The sequence below is a fragment of the Leucopleurus acutus genome (genome assembly GCF_964270905.1).
Source record: "Leucopleurus acutus genome assembly, chromosome: 5".
NCBI classification, from domain to species: domain Eukaryota; kingdom Metazoa; phylum Chordata; class Mammalia; order Artiodactyla; family Delphinidae; genus Leucopleurus; species Leucopleurus acutus.
The window spans coordinates 648762-669600 of NC_139147.1; the positions used below are offsets into that span (position 1 = coordinate 648762).

General features: G+C 65.4%; 1 protein-coding gene across 1 annotated transcript; it reads right to left on the bottom strand.

Moving 5' to 3' along the window:
• Nucleotides 1-657: 657 nt before the first annotated feature.
• On the bottom strand, nt 658-20608 carry COL6A1 (collagen type VI alpha 1 chain). Its single transcript, XM_082839076.1, is given in 37 exon segments — nt 658-1317; nt 1448-1477; nt 2229-2409; nt 2507-2690; nt 2878-2987; nt 3266-3446; nt 3448-3468; nt 3470-3634; nt 3636-3666; nt 3853-3889; nt 4498-4533; nt 5064-5129; nt 5326-5388; nt 6315-6350; nt 6470-6520; nt 6639-6701; nt 7401-7463; nt 11291-11353; nt 12879-12941; nt 13198-13233; nt 13322-13375; nt 13469-13531; nt 14320-14382; nt 14580-14633; nt 14922-14966; nt 15063-15089; nt 15282-15308; nt 15410-15454; nt 16006-16059; nt 16840-16884; nt 16968-16988; nt 17122-17142; nt 17239-17367; nt 17523-17682; nt 18174-18374; nt 19797-19926; nt 20446-20608. Coding segments are annotated over 37 exon segments (3339 nt in total). The 5' UTR covers nt 20543-20608; the 3' UTR covers nt 658-694.
• Nucleotides 20609-20839: the final 231 nt, after the last annotated feature.

Here is a 20839-nt window from a genome sequence, read left to right on the forward strand (position 1 = left end):
GAAAAGTCGCCGACATGGACACGTTGAGAAAAACCACAGGAAGGAGTAAGAGTAAAACTAAAGTGCCAGGGAGGCCTTCAGTAAAATGGAGAACCAATCACTCCCTTGAGGAAAAGAGCTTTGGCTCCTTTGTGGTGAAATGCATCACTTTGCCCCGGGGGGCGGGGCGAGGCCTCTGCGTCCTGGGCTGGGGCTGGGGGCAGGATAGCACCTTTGCTCTGGGGTTTTTGGGACACGGGGTCGAGGAGTCGCGGTTTCTGCTGGCCGGGGGTGAGTGACAAGAGCCTTGGGAGGAGGTGTCGGCTCACCAGGGCTCGGGCGAGCTCCCTGGGAGACCTGACTCTAGGCGTGAGTGTTTCGTGAAGGAAAGTCAAGCTACGAGGGAGTGGGGGAGGGGAGGCGGTGACAGCTGACCCCAGAAAGGAAAGAGAAACCAGGCTTAGGGGTTCTGACTCGGGATTAGGGGACCCTGACCGGCAGCGCGAGTCAGGTGCGGGTTCAGGTGGGCGGCGGGAGGGGGCCGGCAGAGCCCAGGGTCAGGGGCGGCAACACCCCGCTCAGAGGGCCTGGCAGAACACAGAGCACTGAATCACGGCCTTTCAAGCTTCTCCTTTAAAAAGCCTAGCTAGTCGGGTGGGTCAGGAACCTTCGGGTCCCCTTCTCACTCTCCGTCTCAGCGGCGGTGGCCCGGCTGCTAGCCCAGCGCCACCTTCCTGGACACCGTCTGGTAGAAGACGCCGCGCAGCAGCGCCTGGTAGCTGGGCACGCGGAACAGGTGGCGTTCACCGAAGGCCACGTCGTACTCGGCCGCCTTGCCGGTGACCAGGACGCGCACGTGGGGCTCGTTCACCTGGGGGCCCACCACCACCATGAAGATCTCGATGCCTGCCCGCTGGGCCTCCTGCACGGCCTTCTCGATGGTGGCCGCCGTGGCGCCCTGCGAGTTGCCGTCGGAGAAGAGCAGCAGCCTCTTCTTGGCGGCGCCGGGCGAGGCCTCGCGGTAGAAGCGGGTCACGTAGCCCAGGGCATCGGTGACGTCGGTGGCATCGTTGAAGAAGTCCATGGTGTCCAGGGCGCTGGCCAGCACGGTGTAGTTCTGCACGAACTGCAGCGCCGCACGCTCCGGCCGCTGCTGCCCGGTGCCGCTGTACTGCACCACCGCCACGCGCACCTCCTGGCCCGGGCCCGTCTGGCCCGCCGTCAGGAAGCGCTCGGCCAGCCGCTTGGCGAAGCTCTTGGAGGTGTCGAAGTTGTGGCTGCCCACGCTGGCCGAGCCGTCCAGCAGGATGGTGATGTCGGTCGGGGAGGAGAAGGTGACTGTGGGCAGGGGCGGCCGTGAGCACACAGCGAGGCCCCGGAGAGCCTGGCCCCACCCGCCCTGTGGCCTCTCCCCCCTCCTCACCCGGTGCCCCGCCCTGAGAGCCCCTCCCCCTCCCCCGGTACTCACTTGGGCAGGTGTAATCTGGACATTTCTTGTCTGTAAGAGAGAAAACCCCACAGCATGGACCCAGCGATCTCAGAGACCGCTGTTCCACCTGTAGCCCTCCAACAAGAGGACAGCTGGCATCTCCATGGAAGCACAGCTGATGCTGCTAAACAGCTGGCCCCCTCCACCCACCAGGAGGGGTGTCCCCCGGGCACCAGCCCAGTGAGGCAGCCCCCCTTCCCAGAATGGGGAAACCAAGGCTCAGAGAGGAGGAAGGGTGGTCTGCAGCTCAGAGCCCGGGCCACGCTGTCCCTGGACAAGGCTGAGTACGTGCCCACCGGGAGGGCTAGGGCCCCGAGTCTGACCCTGCAGCTCTCTCTGGCTGCCGACCAGCTGTCTGCACCACGGACTCAGCTCTGACCCTGGGCCAGGCCCAGATGGACATGGTGAGTGTGTTCTTAGATGGGCACCTCTGAGGGGCCTCAGACTCCAAAGCCAAACACGGCCGAGCCTCAGACCCCAGCGCACACGTGTGCTCACGGCTCCAGGATGACGGGCGGGAGATGCGGTGCAGCCCACACTCGGGGGGGGGGGCACCCGTGTGGACGCTGGGCCACGAGGGAGCCAGGACGCTGGACCACGAGGGAGCCAGGCCACGGCCTCCTCGGGGAAGAGCGGGAAGCGGCTGGGGGGGGCGGCAGGCGTGCTGCTGGCCGTGGGTGTGTGGCTCCCATGGCCGGAGGGTCACCGTGAGAGCAGAGCAGGACACGCCTGGGCCGAGGGGGGCCCTGCCCATGCCCACCTATGCAGATCTGGGCGGTGACGTTCTTCAGGAAGCCATCGTCCAGCAGCTCTGCGTAATTCTCCTTGACCAGCGAGATGCCCGGCCGCCCCTGGGGCGCCAGGCCTTGGCAGGAGATGACGTTGAGCTGGTCGGAGCCCGCGGCTAGGCCAAACACATCCTTGATGCCCACGGAGACCACCTGGGGGGAGGGGCAGTGTTGGCGTGGCCCCCGGTGGGGACAGTCCCCCGAGCCCCAGAGCGCAAGGGTGGCAGCGCAGACACGGAGGCCGCCCCACCTGAATGTCAGGGCCGCAGAGCACGCTGAGTGGGGTGGTGTCCCTCTGGGTGTCCGAGCGGCCGTCCGTGAGGACCAGGGCGATGCGGTTGTTCTGGGTGGGCGGCAGCAGCCGGTCCCGGGTGTACTGCAAAGCCTCGCCTGTGAAGGTGCCTCCGCCCATCCAGCGCAGCTTCTTGATGGCTCTGTGGGGCCAAGGCGCCGCCCTCAGTGGGGAGCGGGGCGGGGCTGGGGCAGGGCTGGGGGTGGGGCCACGGCGCCGCCCTCAGTGGGGGGCGGGGCTGGGGGCGGGGCTGGGGGCGGGGCTGGGGGCAGGGCTGCGGGGGCCGCTGGGGCCCCGTGCGTCGGCCGGCTCCGAGCAGCCGCACTCACTCCTTGAGGTCCTGGGCGGTCCTGATGTTGGGGTCCCGCAGGTCCACGTGCTCCTGCATCTGGTTGTGGCTGTACTGCACCACGCCCGCGTGCGACTGCCCGGGCTCAAACTGCACGGGGACGGGAGCCGCGGTCGGGAGCGGCCCCCACCAGGGCCCCCGAGGCGCCCATGCCCCTCCTGGGCCGCCCTTCCACCCACCACCTGTCCCAGGCTGGACCGGCCCCCGGGCCCCCGGGGTGACTCTCATGCTCTGGTGGGCTGGGGGCTTCGGCTTTCGAGAAGCAAAGCGTCCGTCCCATGGCCCCTAGCGCCCGGCCCTTCCACTCTGGTGTCAGGACAGACCCCTCCTGGGAAGCTCCGTCCTCGAGCGAGGCCTGGGCACCTCACCTTGACCAGCTCGTCCCTGCTCAGCCGGTCGATGACCTTGACGATGAAGTCCTTGGAGATCTCGAAGTTCTGCAGGCCGATGCTCTCGGAGCTGTCCAGCACGAACAGGATGTCGATGGGGCCGCACTGGCACTCTGTGGGCGGTGGCGGGCTCAGCCTCGGGGCCCCTCCCAGGACCCCTCCTAGAGCAGGGCAGCCCGAGGGGCAGGGCCTCGAGGACCCGGGGGCACCGGGAGAACTCCCGTCCCCCCGTGCCTGCTTGTGTGAGTGAGCGGGGAGAGGACGAGGTGGGCCAGCACCCCGGGGCTGCGGGAGTGTGGGCGAGGGGCTCCACCCCCCACGGGGTCAGTCCACTCGAAAGCTAGAAACACCAGGTGAAGAGTGACACTCACCACAGCAAGCTGGGAAGAGGAGAAAGAGGAAATTACGTGGTCGTTTAGACTAAACCCTCCAGCCAGCCCTCCCCGGCCCACCAGGACTCTCGTGGGTGGGCATACGCCTGCCCGCCTGCCTGCCTCACCCCGGCCGGCACCGTGGCAGGACACTCCTTCTAGTTAGGACAGTTACTCAAAGGTGGAGATACTCACAACACATTTTCATGATGATGTCCAAAATCTCGCATTCCTGGGGAGGGGGTGAGACACTCCCATGAGACAGAACAGGCCCTGCTGTGACCCCTCCAGGGCTGCCCCAGGCTCTGGGGTGAGGCCAGCCTTCCAGGTCCCCATCCCCTGGGACCACAGCTGGGACCACAGAGGGGCTGGGCTGGGCAGGGTGTCTCCCTTCCCATGGTGTGCCCTGCTCTGCCTGTGAGGCCCCTGCCTGCAGGCATGAGCACCTGATGTGGTCCCTGACATGTGGCCATACGTCCCGCCCCCCGTGGCCATCACATGTTCCTGTGGGGGCAAAGATGTGTCTCCCCGTGGCCATAAGATGTCCACCCTGCGGCCATAATGTGCCCCCCCCCGGCTTCGTATGTTCCCCTATGGCCACCACGTGTCCCCCCAGTGGCCATTGCATGCCCCCCATGGCCATCATGTGCCTCTATGGCGATCACATGTCTCCTGCGGCCATCACACCCCCACGGCCACCATGTGCCCCCCTGTGGCCATCACGTGTCCCCCCCCCCCATCGCCATCACGGCTCCCTGCTGCTGTCACAGCTCCCCACCCTCACAGGATCCTGGGCCAGAGCAGTTGGCCCCCAAGGATGTTCACAAACACCCCACTTACGTCTGGCCCTGGTGGTCCTATGTGTCCTGGGGGTCCCTGTCAGAGAAAGGACAGGAGAGGGTGGACGCTGGGGCCCTGCCCGATTCCTGGGCTGCAGGTCTGACGGGAGCCCTCGGCTGACCCCACCTTCACTTAGGGCCCCCCGAACACTAGGGGCAGCTGAGGCTTCTGCACGTTAAGGGCTGGGGAACCTGCTACCTCCCTCCGCTGGGCGACAACTGTCTAATGTGCCCTTTCCTGGTGGTCTGTGGGTGCTCACGGCCCGGGGCAGAGTGTCCCTGTGGGTCTAATGACACCACCGCGAGGGGCAGGGTGCCCAGCCTCATCCAGGCACCGCCCCGGGCCCTGCTGCAACCATCATGCCTCACCTGGAGACCCACCCTCCCCTCCTCTGCCCACCCCTGCCTGCTCAAGCCCCCACCCCGAAACTGCCCGTCCCCGTCATCCTGCCTGCCGAAGCCCCGCCTCCCGAGCCCTTCCCCAGAGCCTGGCTCCCAGGTTCCCGACCCCACACCCCAGCCTCTGCAGCCTCTGGGTGGGGCACCTGCCCGCGCCCGCCAACGCACCGGGGGGCCTTCGGGGCCTCGGTAGCCCTTTGCTCCTTTGGCGCCTCGGGGAGAAATGTCATTGTTCTGGAAAGACAGCATGGTGTTGCAGGCACTGCCACACGTGGCCGGAGCCCCTGGACCCCCTGCTGTGAGCCTGCCCACCGCACCCTCGACCCCGGACCCCCAGCCGCCCTCGGAGCCACCACAGCCCTCCGGGTCCGGGCCCTCGAGGCCGAGGCCGGCCCGGGATGTCACAGCATGCTGTGGGCTCTGCACTCACGTCCTCTCCAGGGTCCCCGGCTTCTCCATCGTCTCCCTTGAGGCCAGGGTAGCCTTTGGTGCCCTGCAGGGGAGCACGTGGTTAGGGGGAGCCGGGCCCAGGGTCTGGGGTGGGTGCTGCGGGCCTGGGCTCCTGGGGAGGGCAGGGCTCTGGGGGGTGCGGTGGAGCCCTCGGCTCTTGAGGGAAGTGTCAGCAGGGGCACCCCGCCCGGGGCCGGCTGGGGCTCCCAGAGACGGAGACGCAGGTGGGGGTGCCTCGGCGACAGCTGGGCTGCGGGGGACAGTGCGTCTGCACGCGTGTGAGTGTGTGCACGCGTGTGTGTGTGTGCACGCGTGTGAGTGTGTGCACGCGTGTGAGCGTGTGCACGCGTGTGTGTGTGCACGCGTGTGAGTGTGTGCACGCGTGTGTGCCTCTGCACGCGTGTGAGTGTGTGCACGCGTGTGTGCCTCTGCACGCGTGTGAGTGTGTACACGCGTGTGTGTGCACGCGTGTGAGTGTGTGCACGCGTGTGAGTGTGTGCACGCGTGTGTGTGTGTGCACGCGTGTGAGTGTGTGCACGCGTGTGAGTGCACGCGTGTGAGTGTGTGCACGCGTGTGAGTGTGTGCACGCGTGTGAGTGTGTGCACGCGTGTGTGTGCACGCGTGTGAGTGTGTGCACGCGTGTGAGTGTGTGCACGCGTGTGTGTGTGTGCACGCGTGTGAGTGTGTGCACGCGTGTGAGTGTGTACACGCGTGTGTGTGCACGCGTGTGAGTGTGTGCACGCGTGTGAGTGTGTGCACGCGTGTGTGTGCACGCGTGTGAGTGTGTGCACGCGTGTGTGTGTGCACGCGTGTGAGCGTGTGCACGCGTGTGAGTGTGTGCACGCGTGTGAGTGTGTGCACGCGTGTGTGCCTCTGCACGCGCGTGTGCTTGCTCAGGTGTGGGAGCGATGTGCTTGAACGTGCACGTGCGCTCCAGGGGCCGACGGAGCGGAAGGGCGTGTACTCACATTTATCCCGGGAGGACCCCTGCTGCCCGGATAGCCCTGCAGGGAAGGCAGGACAGTCACGCCGGGCTCTGACATGGCGGGGGGCCACGAGGGGCAATCCCAGCCACGGAGCCCGTGTGCCCGACTGGCCAAAGGGGGTGTCGGGGGGCACTCACAGGGAAGCCGGGGAAGCCCTCGGTGCCGTTTCCAGGGGGGCCGTCTTCACCCTGGGAGAGCAGACCGTGTCCAGTCACTGTGGGACTCGCCCAGGCCGGCTGCTTCTGGACTCTGGGGTCCCAGGCAGCCCCCCTACCAGGGCTGTGCCCTGTGCCCTGCGTCACTCACCCTTTCGCCCATCAGCCCGGGGTCTCCGGGGGGTCCTGGGGGCCCTGAGGCTCCTCCGGGGCCCTAAGGAGGAGAAAATGAAGTGGACACCAGGCAGCGAGCCACACAGGCTCAGAGGCACAAGGTCTCTTGGAGGAAAGAGGGACAATTAAATAAAATACACGTCTTCATGCAGCACAGAAATGACTAAAAGAAGGGTTTTAAACCGATGATCCTGGGGGCCGTGTAACCTTCGGGCCTTAGAGGCCACACCTGCCCAGTGGTCCACCCAGGGAGTGACCCAAGGAGGAGGTGACCAGAACAGGGACAGAAACCCACGGGGTCACTGCAGGAAATTCAAACCCGAGAGCCCATCCGGTGGGGGTGGAGGAATCAGCAGATAGAGCTACAGGCATGGCCAACGGGAGCATGTCAATAACGTGCTGAAAAATCGTTAAGGTTTGAGCTCATGATGAGAAAAGACAACAAAAAAGCCTTACCAAGCCACATTTATACGGCACAACATGCAAAGAAAGAAAAGGAATTGGGAAGAAATAAGCCAGACTCTTCATGTTGCTTATCTCTGGGGCGTGTTTTAGATTTCTTTTTGTAGTTTTCTTCATTTTCTAAATGTTCTAAGAGTCACATATACTGTGAGGTGAAATGAAACAGTTTTAACAGGTAAGGAGCCTGGGGCATCTCCTAAGGAAGCGCTGGGTACGGGATGGGGTCTGGGTCCAGGGCTGGCCCCTCCTAGGATGGGGGGCGGGGAGGGCTCCTCACCTCGGGCCCTGGAGGCCCCTCGTCGCCGCGGTATCCTTTCGGTCCAGTGGGGCCAGCCTCACCCTGCAGAGAGAGGACACAGCCATCGGTCCCCCTCTGCCCCAGAGGAGCCCCCCAGGCCTCAGACCCCGCACTTGCTGGCTGCTCTATCCCCGTCCCTCTCTGGAGGTGACCCCTGCATTCCCGGGGCCAGGCTCTCGGTCCCCTGAGCACTGCGCAGATGCCCCCAGCCAAGCCCCAGCGAGGAGGGCAAGCGTGTGTCACTCAGGGGGCTGCTGGCCCGCCTGCCCCCCTGGGCCCCACCAACAGGACCCTGGACTCAGAGGCCCATCCCCTGGGCCCCGCCAACGGGACCCTGGACTCAGAGGCCCATCCCCTGGGCCCCGTCACGAGGCGGCGCTTGTCACGAGTTCTCTGCTGGCTGCCCTCCCGCCACAAACGTGCATGACGCCCGTTATCCGGCCAGGAGCTGCTGCCGCGCTGCCGCCCCACACCGGGCAGGGGGCCGGCCGTGGCCACGGCCCGGGAGCTGGCGCGGTTGTGCGCCCTGGCCAGCACCAGCATCACGCTCCCTGCATGCTGGCCACGGGGACACGGGGGCTCAGGGGGTCAGCCTGGGGCCCCGAGACCTGCCTCGGGGCAAGAAAAGCGGCACCTCCTGGTCCCGGGTAGCACCTCCTGGGAAACTGGGACTCAAGGGCCTGCCTAAGACACAGAAAGACCAAACTCGGGCGGAGCTCCTGTGGGCAGCTGGCACCCTCGCAGGTGGGACCGGCCGCCCACCGCGGTGGGACGTGGGACGGGCGAGGCCGGACGGCTGGGCCTGCCACGGGACGATGGGACCCTGTCCTCTGTTTCTCCACTGCCTTTTCCTGCGATTTGGGAAAACACATTTCCCAGAACTCTCTGCATGGACCCTGGGGTCGGAGCCGGCCTCCTGCTGGGCCTGGAGTCGGTCGCGGGTCCGTGGTGGGGTTGGGAGGGCCGGGCACACGAGCCAGAGCCTGGAGGCCCAGAAGTCGAATGTCCAGGTGACCAAGCGCCTCCTTGGCCGGGAGCCACGGGTCGGGAGGGGACCGTCTCCGGTCGCTCACAGGCTGGGGGGACACAGGGCCCCCTCCCAAAGGGGGCAGCTGCCCCCAGCAGCAGCCGGGGTCCCCACCGCCTGGGGTGGGGCCTCCCTCTCTCCCCACGTTCTTGGTCGTTTCCTTTTCTTTGCAGTGACTATCATGACTGAAAACTGATGCTGCTGGGATGGTCCCATGAACCCGTGTCGGTTCTGCTTTTAGAGCTTCGTCCCTTCAGAGTCTCGAATGACCTCCTGAAGGTGCCACAGGGAAGACCTGCATCATACGGGCAGCTTGTCCCGGCAGCACCGGCCAGGAGCAGTTACTGCTCCTTTGTTCCCGTCCAGGAAAGTCAGGGGCTCAGGCAGGGGCCCAGGAAGCCGCCCAGGCAGCAGGCCCAGCCCGCCTGAGGCCACATGAGTTACAGTCATGGGAACTGGGTGGAAATGGAAAGAGGAGGGATGTGCGACAGCCAGACCAGAAAGAGGCACACGTAGGTGAGGGGGTTTAAACATGATGGAAGTGCGTTTTAACCAGCAGGAAAGACTGCGTTTACGTGTGTTGTGACAACGGGCTGGCCGTTCGCCGAAAAAGCCAAGCAGGCCAAGCTCACCTCTCTTCCAGCCCCTCAGTCTCTACTCCAGACAGATCAAAGACGTAAGCAAAAAATACACTAAAAGGCGTGAGCACATTTGTAAATCTTTGTAAACGAGCAGGACATCCTCAACCACAGGGTACCATAGACAAGGTCAGGACGCAGATGACAACTGACAAAATGTCTGCACCATGGATGGAGCCCCCTGCCATCAACGTGGGAAACACAGACGCCGGTGGGAAATGAAGAGCTGCCTCAACAGACCGGCAGAGACCGCGCTTGGCCCGTAAACCCATGAACAGTCAAAGCAAGAGGGGAGAGAAGGCTCACGGCAGGAGTCTGATCATAGCTCATCCTGGCAAAGGTGTGGGAGCCGTCCTCTTTTACACTCTTGGGGGCCAGACAGAGAAGTAGGTAGGATTATTCGGCAAATATTAACTCACACACACACCACTGGGGCTGAGAAATGTTGCTGCTAAGAACTTACATTCTGGACATAGCCTGGGAAGCTCTTCAGGGTGGATGGATGGATGGACGGCTGGGTGGGTAGACGGATGGATAGACGGATGGGTACATATATCCACAGATATGTATGTGATAGATGAATAGACAGATGACAGATGGGTGGATGGATAGAGGGATAGATGCACACATGTACACAGATGGTGGATGGATGGACGGATAGAGATGGATGGATGAATGGACAGATGGACAGATGGACAGATGAGCTGACTGAACGGCAGATGGATGTTGATATTTATGACAGTATTTTTCCTTTTTTTTTGGTTATGCCGTGCAGCTTGTAGGGTCTTATTTCCCCTACCAGGGATTGAACCCGGACCACGGCAGTGAAAGCCCAGCATCCTAACCGCTAGGCCACCAGGGGACTCCCTACAGTATTTTTCTGTAAAGCAAAATACTGCAGACAATCTCGTTACAGTCAATGGGGACGAGAAGGGGCAGGAAGTAGACCCTTCCGAGGGCGCCAAGGAACAGGCCGCATGGCAGGTCAGTGGCAGAGCCGGCTGACGCCCAGCCCGGCAGCACCCCGAATCGCAGGGGCCCTCAGGGGCTCGTGGACCCTGGGGCAGCCCTCACCCCACGGGAGGCAGCGGGCGGGCTCGAGGGCCTTGCGGGACCTACCTCTGCAGCCAGGCGTCCTCACCACGCACATAGGTCAGCTTGCTACATGTTCACTACGTGTGGTCTGTCTCCCCACTGGATGGCCAGCACCCCGATAACAAGGGCAGCACCAGGCTGTGTGCCCCCTTCCTGTTCTCCCCCAGGGAGCTCCCCCAGGGCCAGAGCTCGAGCAGGCCCTGCTGACCTCTGCCAGGAGGCACTGGCCACCAGCGGTGTCCCTCTGGCCGAGGCCTGCCCAGCGCGGACTGCCTCCCAAACTGCCTCGCCTCTGCGTGCATCCTGTCCCCACCCTCCACTCGTGGACCCCCGTGGCTGGCCCCGGGCCGGGGTCTGGAGAAGATGGGCTGAGAGCAGCGGCGGGCATGATGCTCCCTGGGGAGGGTCGTCTCACCTGTGCCTCGCCCCCAGCCGCTCACAGCCTCCTGCCTGTCCCCCGCCCCCTCCTTCCACCCAGCCCGCGGCTTCCTCAGGCCTCCACTGTCCTCCTCATCCCCAGCATGGCCTCTAGAAGGTCACATCCAGGAATTCTAGAACCTTCTGTGCACCAACACTCCCAAATCAATTTCCAGCCAGGATCTCACCTCTGGGCTCCAAACACTGAGAGAGGCTCACATACCCTGTCTCCAATGTGGGGTGCCCCTGTCTGGGCTCAGTCCCTGGGCTCAGTCCCAGGGGGTCCCCAGGTCCCCCGACTCCAGCACGCCCCCGCTGCTGCCCGCCCTGCCCCCGCATGCCCCAGCCCGGCCTCCAAGCCCACTGCCCTCCCCCAGCACCAGCCGAGCCAGGGCACCCTTCCTCCCCCTGAGGGCAGCGCTGGGGGCAGCACGGGGCTCTGCACACTCAGGGCTGCACCCTGGCAGGCGCCCACCCTGAGGCAGGGCTCCCCTGGGAGCACTGGGCCCAGCTCCCAATCTGCACCAGCCACCCTGGCCCCCCACCGACCCCAGACATCCCAAGGTCTCCAGGCCTTGCCCCTGCAGGAAGCACCCCAGGTGGGAAGAGAAAAGGGACCTCCCCCTAAATCTGTGAGCTGATCCGAACTGGCAGCAGCTCCCCCCCTGCCCCCCGGCAGCCGGGCTTCCTACCGGGTCTCCGGGGATGCCAATGGGGCCTTCTCGTCCCTGGTCACCTTGGGGTCCAGCTTCACCCTGGAGAGGAAAAGCCGCTGAGGTGGAGATGGAAGAGGGCAGCCGCCCCGGGTGGCCACCAGGCGAGGCCGGGGGCCCGGCAGCTCCCACACAGCCAGGAAGGGCCGCCGTCTGCTGTGGGCCAGCCTCGTCCTTCCTTTTCACGCTTGCCCACGTGTTTCCCACAATGTGGCCATGTGCCTGGCCATCAGGTGACCTGTGCTTTCAAGGGGCCACGACAAGGGGCCAGCAGCCCCCCCGAGGCCGGGAGGCATCTCATCGTCCACCCGGCCTCGGGTCCCAGAGCTGTGTGGGGCTGACCAGACCTCCACCCCCGTTTGTCCAAGGCACCTCCGGGAGGCACAGTCTGGCCTTCAGTCCTGTTTCCTGACCTGAAGCACTGGGCTCGGAAAGGGGGTCAAAGCTACATCGTCCCTGCTTTGCTGTCCTTCCTCACCCCTGCTTGGGGGGGGGCGTGGGGTTCTGGGGGGCCCGGGGTCAGAAAGACAAACCTCTCTTCCCCTGACCTTGGACTTGGCTAAACTCACTCTCCCCGTCGGGATGCCTTGGACACGCATCTGGAGGAGAAGCATTTGCCCCTACGTCCGCGTGTCACCCCAGGGGGACAGCACAGCCTGGAGAAGCACCCCGTTCTTGCGGACGGGGAGCGGCATCGCCTGCATCTCCAGCAGGGACAGGGCCAGCCGCATCTGAGGCCTGGGGCTCAGCACCCTTGCCTCCTAACCCCGGAGCCATAGGGTGAGGCCTGCTCTCCTCTCCAACCGGGCAGAGTGTGACTCGGTGCCCACGCTCTGGGTCCCGCCAGACTCTCCCGCTTAACCACGTGGCAGACGAAGCCCAGCGTGGCCCCTGACGGCGAAGCCGCTGGGCCTCGGAGTGAGCGAGCAGCAGCCGCTGAGCCGTTCCCAACATTCCTGCTCCTGAAGTTTTAACAAAGGGAAACCGTCCCCGGAAGAAGACAGTTGCAGAAGAGGCTCCGTCTGCGAAACGTTCAGGAGCTCTGGCGGGAAGAGCCCAGCCGTGCGGCGGGCGGGGCTCGCTGAGCCAGCTGCGAAAGTGTGAAGTTGGGCAGCTAAATAAAGGCCAAGCTAAGGAATAAGCGCAGCTCGGGGAAAGCCCGTGGAGCCAGACCCGGCCAGCGGCGCGAAGGTGGCAGCCACGCTGCAGAGGACGTGCTTCCACGGCGTGCCTGGGTGAGGTTTCAGGGGGCTGCTCCCTGGTCATCCGTGGTGAGTGGAGAAGCCCCACCCAGCTCACCTTGCCTCCCAGGCCCTGGAGGTGACCCGGGGCCACGCAGCTTGGAGGTCTGGGCGGGGCCCGAGGGCAGGAGCTGCTGCATTTCCCGCACAAGAAGTGTGTGTCGGGGGGTATATTTGGGAAATAGGAGGCGAGGGCGTGGGTTGCCCACATCTCGGGGCCAGAGGGCCTCGGTGGCGTGTCCTGTGATTCTGACGGCCTGACCCTGGCCTGGCCCCGGTCTCTGCCCCCAGGGGATGGGGTCCCAGCTTTAGGAACAGTGACTCACCAGGTCTCCTCTCGGGCCCCGCGCGCCTGGGGTCCCCCGTGGTCCTCTTTCCCCAGGGCCGCCCTGTGTGGAGGCAGCAGAGGGCGGTGAGGCTGCAGCCCTGACGGTGCAGGCTGGGGGCTCGAGGCCTGGGCACAGGGCCTGGCGCCCCAGCAGATACCAGGACTTGCAGTCCCTCCATCTCGCGCCCCGTCCTTCAGAGACTGGGGTCCCATTGGCTCCAGCACACTCCCCGGGGTCTGTCCACCCGGGACCACAGGGCTGGTCACACCGTCCACGTCTGCCACTAAGTGGTGAGGCCCAGGACACCTCCACTCACCCTCTCTCCGGGGGGTCCATCTGGTCCCGCGTTTCCCTGGGATTAAGAGGAATGAACACGAGTGTTAGTTTGCGTCGGGAACTCTGCTTGAGGCTCGGGCATCAGGAGGAGGAGGGGCTCCTACCTCGTCGCCGGCTTCTCCCTTCTCTCCCAGGGGACCAGGCGCTCCGGGCTCACCCTGGGGACAACAGTGAAGACTGTCCTTGACCCTGCGGCCCCTCCCAGGGCCGGCGCCCACCCCACTGTATCGGGGGGCTGTGTGCATGCTCACCTCGTCTCCGGGGGGCCCCGTGTTCCCTGGCCTCCCAGGCTCCCCGTCTGCTCCAGGCTCACCCTGGAAAGATGCAAGGGTCAGCCTTCAGGAGGCCACGCCCAGCCGTCCTGGGGGCCAGTGACCCTACGCTGGCCCTGCTTCAGGCCACCGTCCCTGACTGACTGCAGGAACCTCGGACATAGAGGACCCTCCCCAGACACCCACATCTCTGCACAAAACCCGCCTCCTGGGTTCAAATGCCGCCACCACAGGGGCCAGCCCGGGCCTCATGAGTGGATGCCCACTGTTGCCAGGCTGGGGACCTCGGCCCACACTCCAGGACATGTGCGTTGCTAGGACGCATTTGGGGCGGAGTTCGTGTTACTGCTCCAACTTTCCCAGCACTTCCTGCCGCTGGGAAAAAATCCCAGCGACAGATCTGAATTAGACTCAAAACGTGAAGTCCTCATGCCTCACTGCTCTGCCCACTGCAGCATCAGCGCCACCCTGTTTATTCTTGAGTTTAGATTTCCCGTGAGCAGATCGATCCTGGGCTGACCCGCGGGCTGCAGGCTACGTGGACATTCCTGAGGTGACCAGAGAGGCCCCGGACGGATGAGCAGGGGCGGCTGGTGTGGTGGGGACAGGACGTGTCCGAGGCTCAGGGACCAGCACTTCCCAGGGTGGAGGGCCCCCCACCCCAGCCCTGACGGCCCCAGGAAGGGCAACGGTGAGGCCTCATCCCCCATGGGCGGTGGGGCCTGGCCCCCAGACTAGGGGCGAGAACCTGCTTCCAGGAGGAATTTCTGCTCAACGCTCGGTGGGTCGTAAAGCCCCAGCCTGGCCTGCCGCGGGCTTGAGTCACTGACCTTCCCTCCTTTCAGTCCGAAGGCACCCGCGTCGCCCTTGGGCCCAAGGGGTCCTTGGATGCCCTGGGGAGAGGACGCAGAGTCAGACCACATTCTGAAACCGCAGCCACTGGGCTGCACACACGTGAGCGACAAGCCAGAAGGGCAGGTCTGCACGTGGTGTGGCCCGTGCGACTTCTTAGTGTGGCAGCAGGAGGGCTGAGGCAACTTCCACTCTTGAGGACTTAGTCTTAAAATGTCGGTGAGAGAAAGCGACTTACATCGAATCCGGGCGAGCCCTTGCAGCCTGGCAGGCCAGGGTACCCCGTCTCCCCCTGCAAGGAGGAAGGCGGGTTCAGTGGTCAAGCCTTTCAGCACTGGCCCATCCACCCGCTTCCCAAGAAAGCCCCACCCGGCAGAAGGAGCTCTGAGCTTGGCCAGGTGGCTTGGGGTCCACTGGGACCTGGGGCTTGGCAGGAAACGTCTCCTGCCTTTCATGCTGCCCAGGGGTGGCCACACATGAGACCCCTACCCACCCTCCGGCCCTGGGGTGGCCAGCCTTGCCCACCGTCCCTTCCTGAAACACGGGCCCCGCCTCCAGCCCTCCCCCAGCTGAGGGTGACCTTCATGCCATCCACGCCGTCCACGCCACGCTTCCCCTTCTCGCCCTGCAAAGTGCAAAAACCAAAGAAGGTCAGACCAAGGTCAGACTGCACCCCACAGGGAAGTGTCCCCACCGGTCTTGCCCCTCCGGCCACACTCACCTTGTAGCCCTTGGGTCCCCTGGAGCCCTGAGGAGACAGGAAGGAAGGGTGAGAGGTTTGGTCTCCCCATCGTGGGGCGAGGTCCCCAAGGAGGGCGCCTCCCCACCACCCAGCTCATCGCAGCCCAGCCACACTGGGAACAGGCAGCATCGTCCCTGTCCAGAGTAGGGGGCCGCTCTGTGCCCCGAGGGACACCCCCCGAAGTCTCATGTCACTCACCTTCTCCCCTCGGCTCCCTTTTTCTCCCTAGACAGCAAACAGAGGAGGGAAGGGGGCTGTGAGGGGCGCCCCAGGCCTGATGCCCTGAGGCCCCAGGAAAGGCTGTGGTAGGGGAGGGGGAGACGCACCTTCATGCCCTGGTAGCCGACGGGTCCGGGGTCCCCAGGCCTTCCCTGCAACAGAGGAAGGGGTGCGTTAGACACCCCTGGGGGCAGGGGCAGCCCCCATCCAACCCACTTGCTCTCCACCCTACTCAGGCCCGGTCAGCTGGAGAGACCTGGCTGGCTGGCCACTGACCTGCGTCTGAGAAGCGCCCTGCTATGAAGGCCTCACCCACCCCTCCCGGGGGCTCTCAGCGGAGCTCCAGGGAGGCGGAGGTCCAGAGCCCCCCAGGGGCCACGGGGAGAGGGGAGACTGGCCGTGGCTGAAGCAGAGGCCCTGGGACTTTGCTGGCTGCCCCCTGCCCCCGCCTTCTGAGAGCAGGTGGGCCTGTGGGGGCGCCTGAGGGGCACGGGGGGTCTTCCTGCGCAGGGGCTGCTGGAAGGACGGCTATGCCGCGTGCGCCCTGGTCCTCGCCACCACGAGGGCCGTGTCCTCTGAGGGTCAGGCCACATGGCGATGGTGCTCAGAAGCCAGCCATCCTTCCGGAAGTTTCCGCAGCCCAGTTCCCCAGGCTCGGGCTTCTCAGCGCCCCCATCCCCCTGGTCAGGGGCTCGGCACTCACGGGGTCTCCGGCGTCTCCTTTCTCTCCCGGGAGCCCTGGCTTCCCTCTTTCTCCCTGGAATACAGAGCAGATCAAGGTTAGAGGACAAATTCCGTTTATTTCTGAAAAGCTGGTGAGAAGGACCCTCTACTTGCGAACAAAAAAGGTCCAAAAAGCTATTCCATCCGGTCCCTAGTGTCCATGTTATTTTCAGGCACCTTTCTCGTGGCCCATCCTGGGACCTGCGTGGTCAGGTCCACGCTCCCCTCCCACACACCCCACCGGGTCCTGGGGCTGCCCGGCGCAGGCTGGAGTGACCCCTGAATCTTTTCTCTCCGCCTGTTCTTGCTGCTGGGGCGGGCGGGGTGGGTGGGGCGCAGAAGCCCCCCGGAGGAGGTAGCCGTGTGGCTCCACGGCTACTGCACCTGACACTTTCTAGGAAAAGCCAGAAATGTGGACTTTCACAAGCAAGATCCCAGGTTGTGAATCCTGGGAACTAACTTTGTTCTCCAAAACCTCCGCACGAAGCAGTCGTGGCCTTGGGCCATGTTTGCCCGTCCCACGGAGGGCCCGCCTCCAGCAGCGAAGCCACAGGGGTGGTCACTCCAGAAAGGCCGCTCCCTCCCCCATGGGGAAGAGGCCGGAGTGGCAGGCCCCACCCCATGGCAGCCCGTGGCCACCACATCGGCGTGGGGTCACGGCGCCTGGACTCTCTCTCGCGCTGGGTGAGCGCTCAGGACGGCTGCCTGGGGTCCAGCGCGTCCCTAACACCTGGGTGCCAGGCTGCAGGGACATTTCTCCCAGGCTTCCCCCCCACCCCAAGGAGGAAAGCACGGACAGGACGCGGCCACTCACCTCATACCCGGGGTCGCCCCGCGGCCCGGGAGGTCCTCTGGCGGGCTGCAAGACACAAGAGAACGGTGAGCGCGAGGCGGCAGAGCCGGGGCGGGGGGGGGGGCCTGGGGCGGGGGTGGCACACTCACCTGGCACTCGAAGGAGCAGCACTGCGGAGGAAGGGACAGGGGACACGTCAGAGAGCCCGGGCACAGCCACACTGGCTGCCCGCGCTCAGCCTGCTGCTGGGCAAACGGGCGCCGGTGACGCTATGGTGCGGGGCGGGGGGTGGGGGGGCCTTACCACTTGCTCCACGTTATTTTTCTGAAAAGTGAAAGAGAAAAGTCAAATTAGTTTTCATTCCCAGGCGCGGGACCTCCGGCACCTTGGACACGGCGGGGAGGGCGGGGCCGCGCTCACGATCATGTCCGTGATGGTGTCGATGGTCTGGCTGATGACGGCCTCCGCGTCGCGGCTCTGCCCCCAGTCGGCCGCCGTGAAGTTGCGCCGGTACGTGTGGTCCGTGGCGATGACGCTCAGACGTGGCTCCTGGCGTGGATGTGACCAGAACAAGGGCGAACGTTGGTGACGGTGGGAGCGCCGGGCCCCTCTCCACCTCTGCTCCCCTGGAGCCCCCCCGTCCCTCAGGCTATGCCTGTACCTGTGCACCCCCACCCCCCGCCCAGCGTAGGCAGGGGTCCTACCAGGTGGTCGGGCGTGATGGCCACAGAGAAGACTCTGACACCCAGGTGCTTGGCCTCATTCACGGCATCTTCCAGGCCCCCGCACGGCTCCTTGTAGCCCTCCAGCGGGTGCCCATCAGTCACCACGATCAGGTACTTGTTCTCCTTCAGGTGGGAGCCCCTGCAGGGGGTGGGAGAGGTGAGACCACCCAGCCTGGCCCCTCAGGCCAGCACTGACCCTGACAGCTCAGGGCCCCGCTGGAACCGCAGAGTTGAGACCCCTAGACTAGAGGTAAGGGTCAGGGGGCTAGAAACCCTGGAGGGAGACCCAGACCCAAGGCAACGTTTCCTGTTTCTCTGTGTTGATCCGGCCACAAATGGGATCATAGGAAAGGACATTAAACAGGAAATAAAGCTCTGTGGGATCTCATTTCAGGCCCCCTCTGCCTTCAGTGGTTGAGACGACAGTGGGCCGCTGGAGGGAAGGACAGAGGGGTGGAGAGCGCCCCTGGCGGCCATGGCGCAGGCCGGGCGGTGGTCAGCAGCACGACCCCCTCGGCCACCGGGACTGGTCCTGGGGACCTTGGGCAGCAGAGCCTGGCCTGCCAGCGGCAGCCCTGGAGTGTGGCCGACCAGGCTGCGATCAGGGAGGTGCGGCAGGCGGGCGCTCACCCCACGAGCAGCTCCTCCAGCCCCTTCTTGATGGCGCAGTCCGTGTAGGTGCCTTTGCCGAAGTACTTGACGGCGTCCACGCTGCTCTTGAGCGCGTCCCGGCCGCCGGGCATGCGCGTGAGCCCGCGGATGATCTCCACCTCGTCGCTGTAGTGCAGCGCGCCCGCGTTCCACACCAGGTTGCGGTCACAGCGGTAGTACCTGAGGGCCCCACGGAGGTGAGCGGCCCTCCCCAGACCCAGGCCTGCTCCCCTACTGTGTCCACCCGAAGGCAGAACTGCCACCATGTCACAGGTGGACAGATGGCCGGTCCCGTCTCGCCCCAAGAGGGAGGAGCCTGCGGGCCCCGGCCTGGGCTTCCCGAGCGGCCCTAAGACCCTGGGTCCCGGCACCGGGGGCCACACGGGGCGGGGGCGGCCAGCTAGTGACCACCATGTCCCCGGCTCTCCAGGGCCTCAGACGAGGAGCTGTGTGCTGAGACCCTGCTCCAGGGCCACGGGGTGGGGTGCAGACCCTCCATGGACAGCAGTGGGGCCGCTGACAGTGGGCAGGGCAGGGACACTGGTGGGGACCCCTGGATCTGAGTGGCCTCCTCTCTCTGCCCCGGGCACCTCAGTCGATGGTCTCCGGGGGTGGCCAGGCCTGCAGCCCATCAGCAGACGGGTGACGGATGACCCTGCGGAGACCCAACGCCGACAGCGGAAGAGCCCCCAGTTCACAGGCGGGAGAACTGAGGCACAGGGCCAGAGTCCCCTGGAGCGGGACGATGGGCTGCAGGGCTGCCCTGGCACCCCCTCCCCGAGGCACGTCCACACCGGGGCCCTCCCTGGGCCTCATAAACCCGGGCATTTCGGGAGGCCTGGGGCTTCAGTCCCACAGTCCCTGCATTGGGCAGGCCTGTCCTCTGTCCCTGCGGCCCCTTCTGGTGCGTGGGAGGCTCGGCGCCTGGGTCAGCAGGGACAGGGTGGGAGGAGGGGCGGGGCCTGTGCAGGTGAGGGAGGGGGAGGAACCTGGTCTGAGCTGAGCACCCCCCCCCCCCGCCCCGCCCTGTGGCCCTGAGCCGCCCCTCTGCAGGCGTGTCCTGTGCTTGGCCACACCCACTGCCCAGGGCTTCCCTGTGAGTGAGTGGATGCACGGTGCTGCCAAAGCCAGGACTGGGCTGGGGGCCCCTCCGACCAGGACTCTGGACATGGGGGACACTGGGACCTCGGGCCCGGGGTGTGGGCTCTGACCGTCCGCTTGGGCAGTGGTCGGTGCCCCGGTGGCTGGCGGGGAGTACCCCCTCCAGACACCGGACGGACCCACAGGGCCTCGGTCAGCTCCCCACGCCCGCTCAGTTGTAGAGGTGGGGAGCTGTTTCCTCCTCGGGGTTTGGGGCCCGGAGCCCAGGCAGCTGCACTGCCCCTTCCGCCCTCCCGGCCGACCGGCCTGCTCCGTCTCAAACTCAGCTTTTTCCTGGCCTGTCTGAACCACTCAGACTCGGGGAGGGGACTCGAGTAGCCCGGCCGGCACCACCCTTCTCAGATGCGGACCCAGCCGAGCAGGTTGCGGCTCAGCTCTGCCGGCTGGGCCACGGCAGGGGTGACACCAGGCAGGCCGGCCCCGGGAGGACGGAGGTCCTACCTGTCGTTCAGGTTGTCGATGAAGCGCTTGGTGAAGGCCTTGACCTTGTCCACCAGAGCCCCGTAGGGCTTAAGCCTCAACGCCACGCTCTCAGAGGTGTCCAGCACGAAAAACAGGTCCACGGGGCAGTCTGGGCCGGGAACCAGAGGAGGGTCTGCAGCTCACGCCCTGCGCCCACCTTCCCCAGGCGCGTCCTCCACCAGCTGCCTCCCCGGCCAGCACCCCTGCGGCAACTCAGAGTCCCACCCTCCCGGAAGGGCGAGGAGTCCGCCCTTCACCACAGCTGAGGCCGTTTTCTTACCGCGTTTCCCAGTTGAATTTAAAACTACCAGGGGCATGACCTTCAGAAGGGGGGGTGTGGGGACAGGTGACCGTGTTTCCTGACTGACCACCAGCAAGGAATCAAAAGGAGCTGAGAGGCAGAGAGGGGGCAGCACCCGCGGGGACAGGCGCTCAGGGAGCTTGTGGGCTGAGCCCCGGCTCAGCCTCCTCCTGTCGGGGTCCGTCGCCAGCCGCGCGGCATCTGAGCGCTCGGGCAGCAAGGGAAGGGGCTGGGGTCCCACTGGGGCATCACAGCTGATACGTCTGGTCCAGGCTGGCCTCACCCGACAGCCGAGGGCAGAGTCCCAGACGCGGCAAGTCCACTCACCTTGGAAGGCGATGGCCCTCGAGGCTGCCACATCGTCCTGCGCGGTGGCCCAGCAGGCCTGCAGCAGCAGGGCGAGCAGAACACGGGGCAGACTCATGTCACCGGCCTGCGGGTCACCATGGAGCGGGGGCAGGGGGCAGGAGGCAGGCGGCGGTGGCCAGAGAGAGAGAGAGAGAGAGAGAGAGAGAGCTGTCTCTGCTCTCCTTCGGCCAGAGTTTCAGCCCAGGAGGGAGGGAGGGTGGAGGGAGGAGCGGGGGAGGGGCTGGGGCGGGGGCCCAGCGGCCAGGGAGGCGGGGTCTCTCCCAGCTCCGCTCCGGGCGAGTCACTCACGCCCCCCCCCCAAGCCGCTCTGAGCCCCGGACGCCACTCGCGAAAGGATTTACCTCCCTGGCTT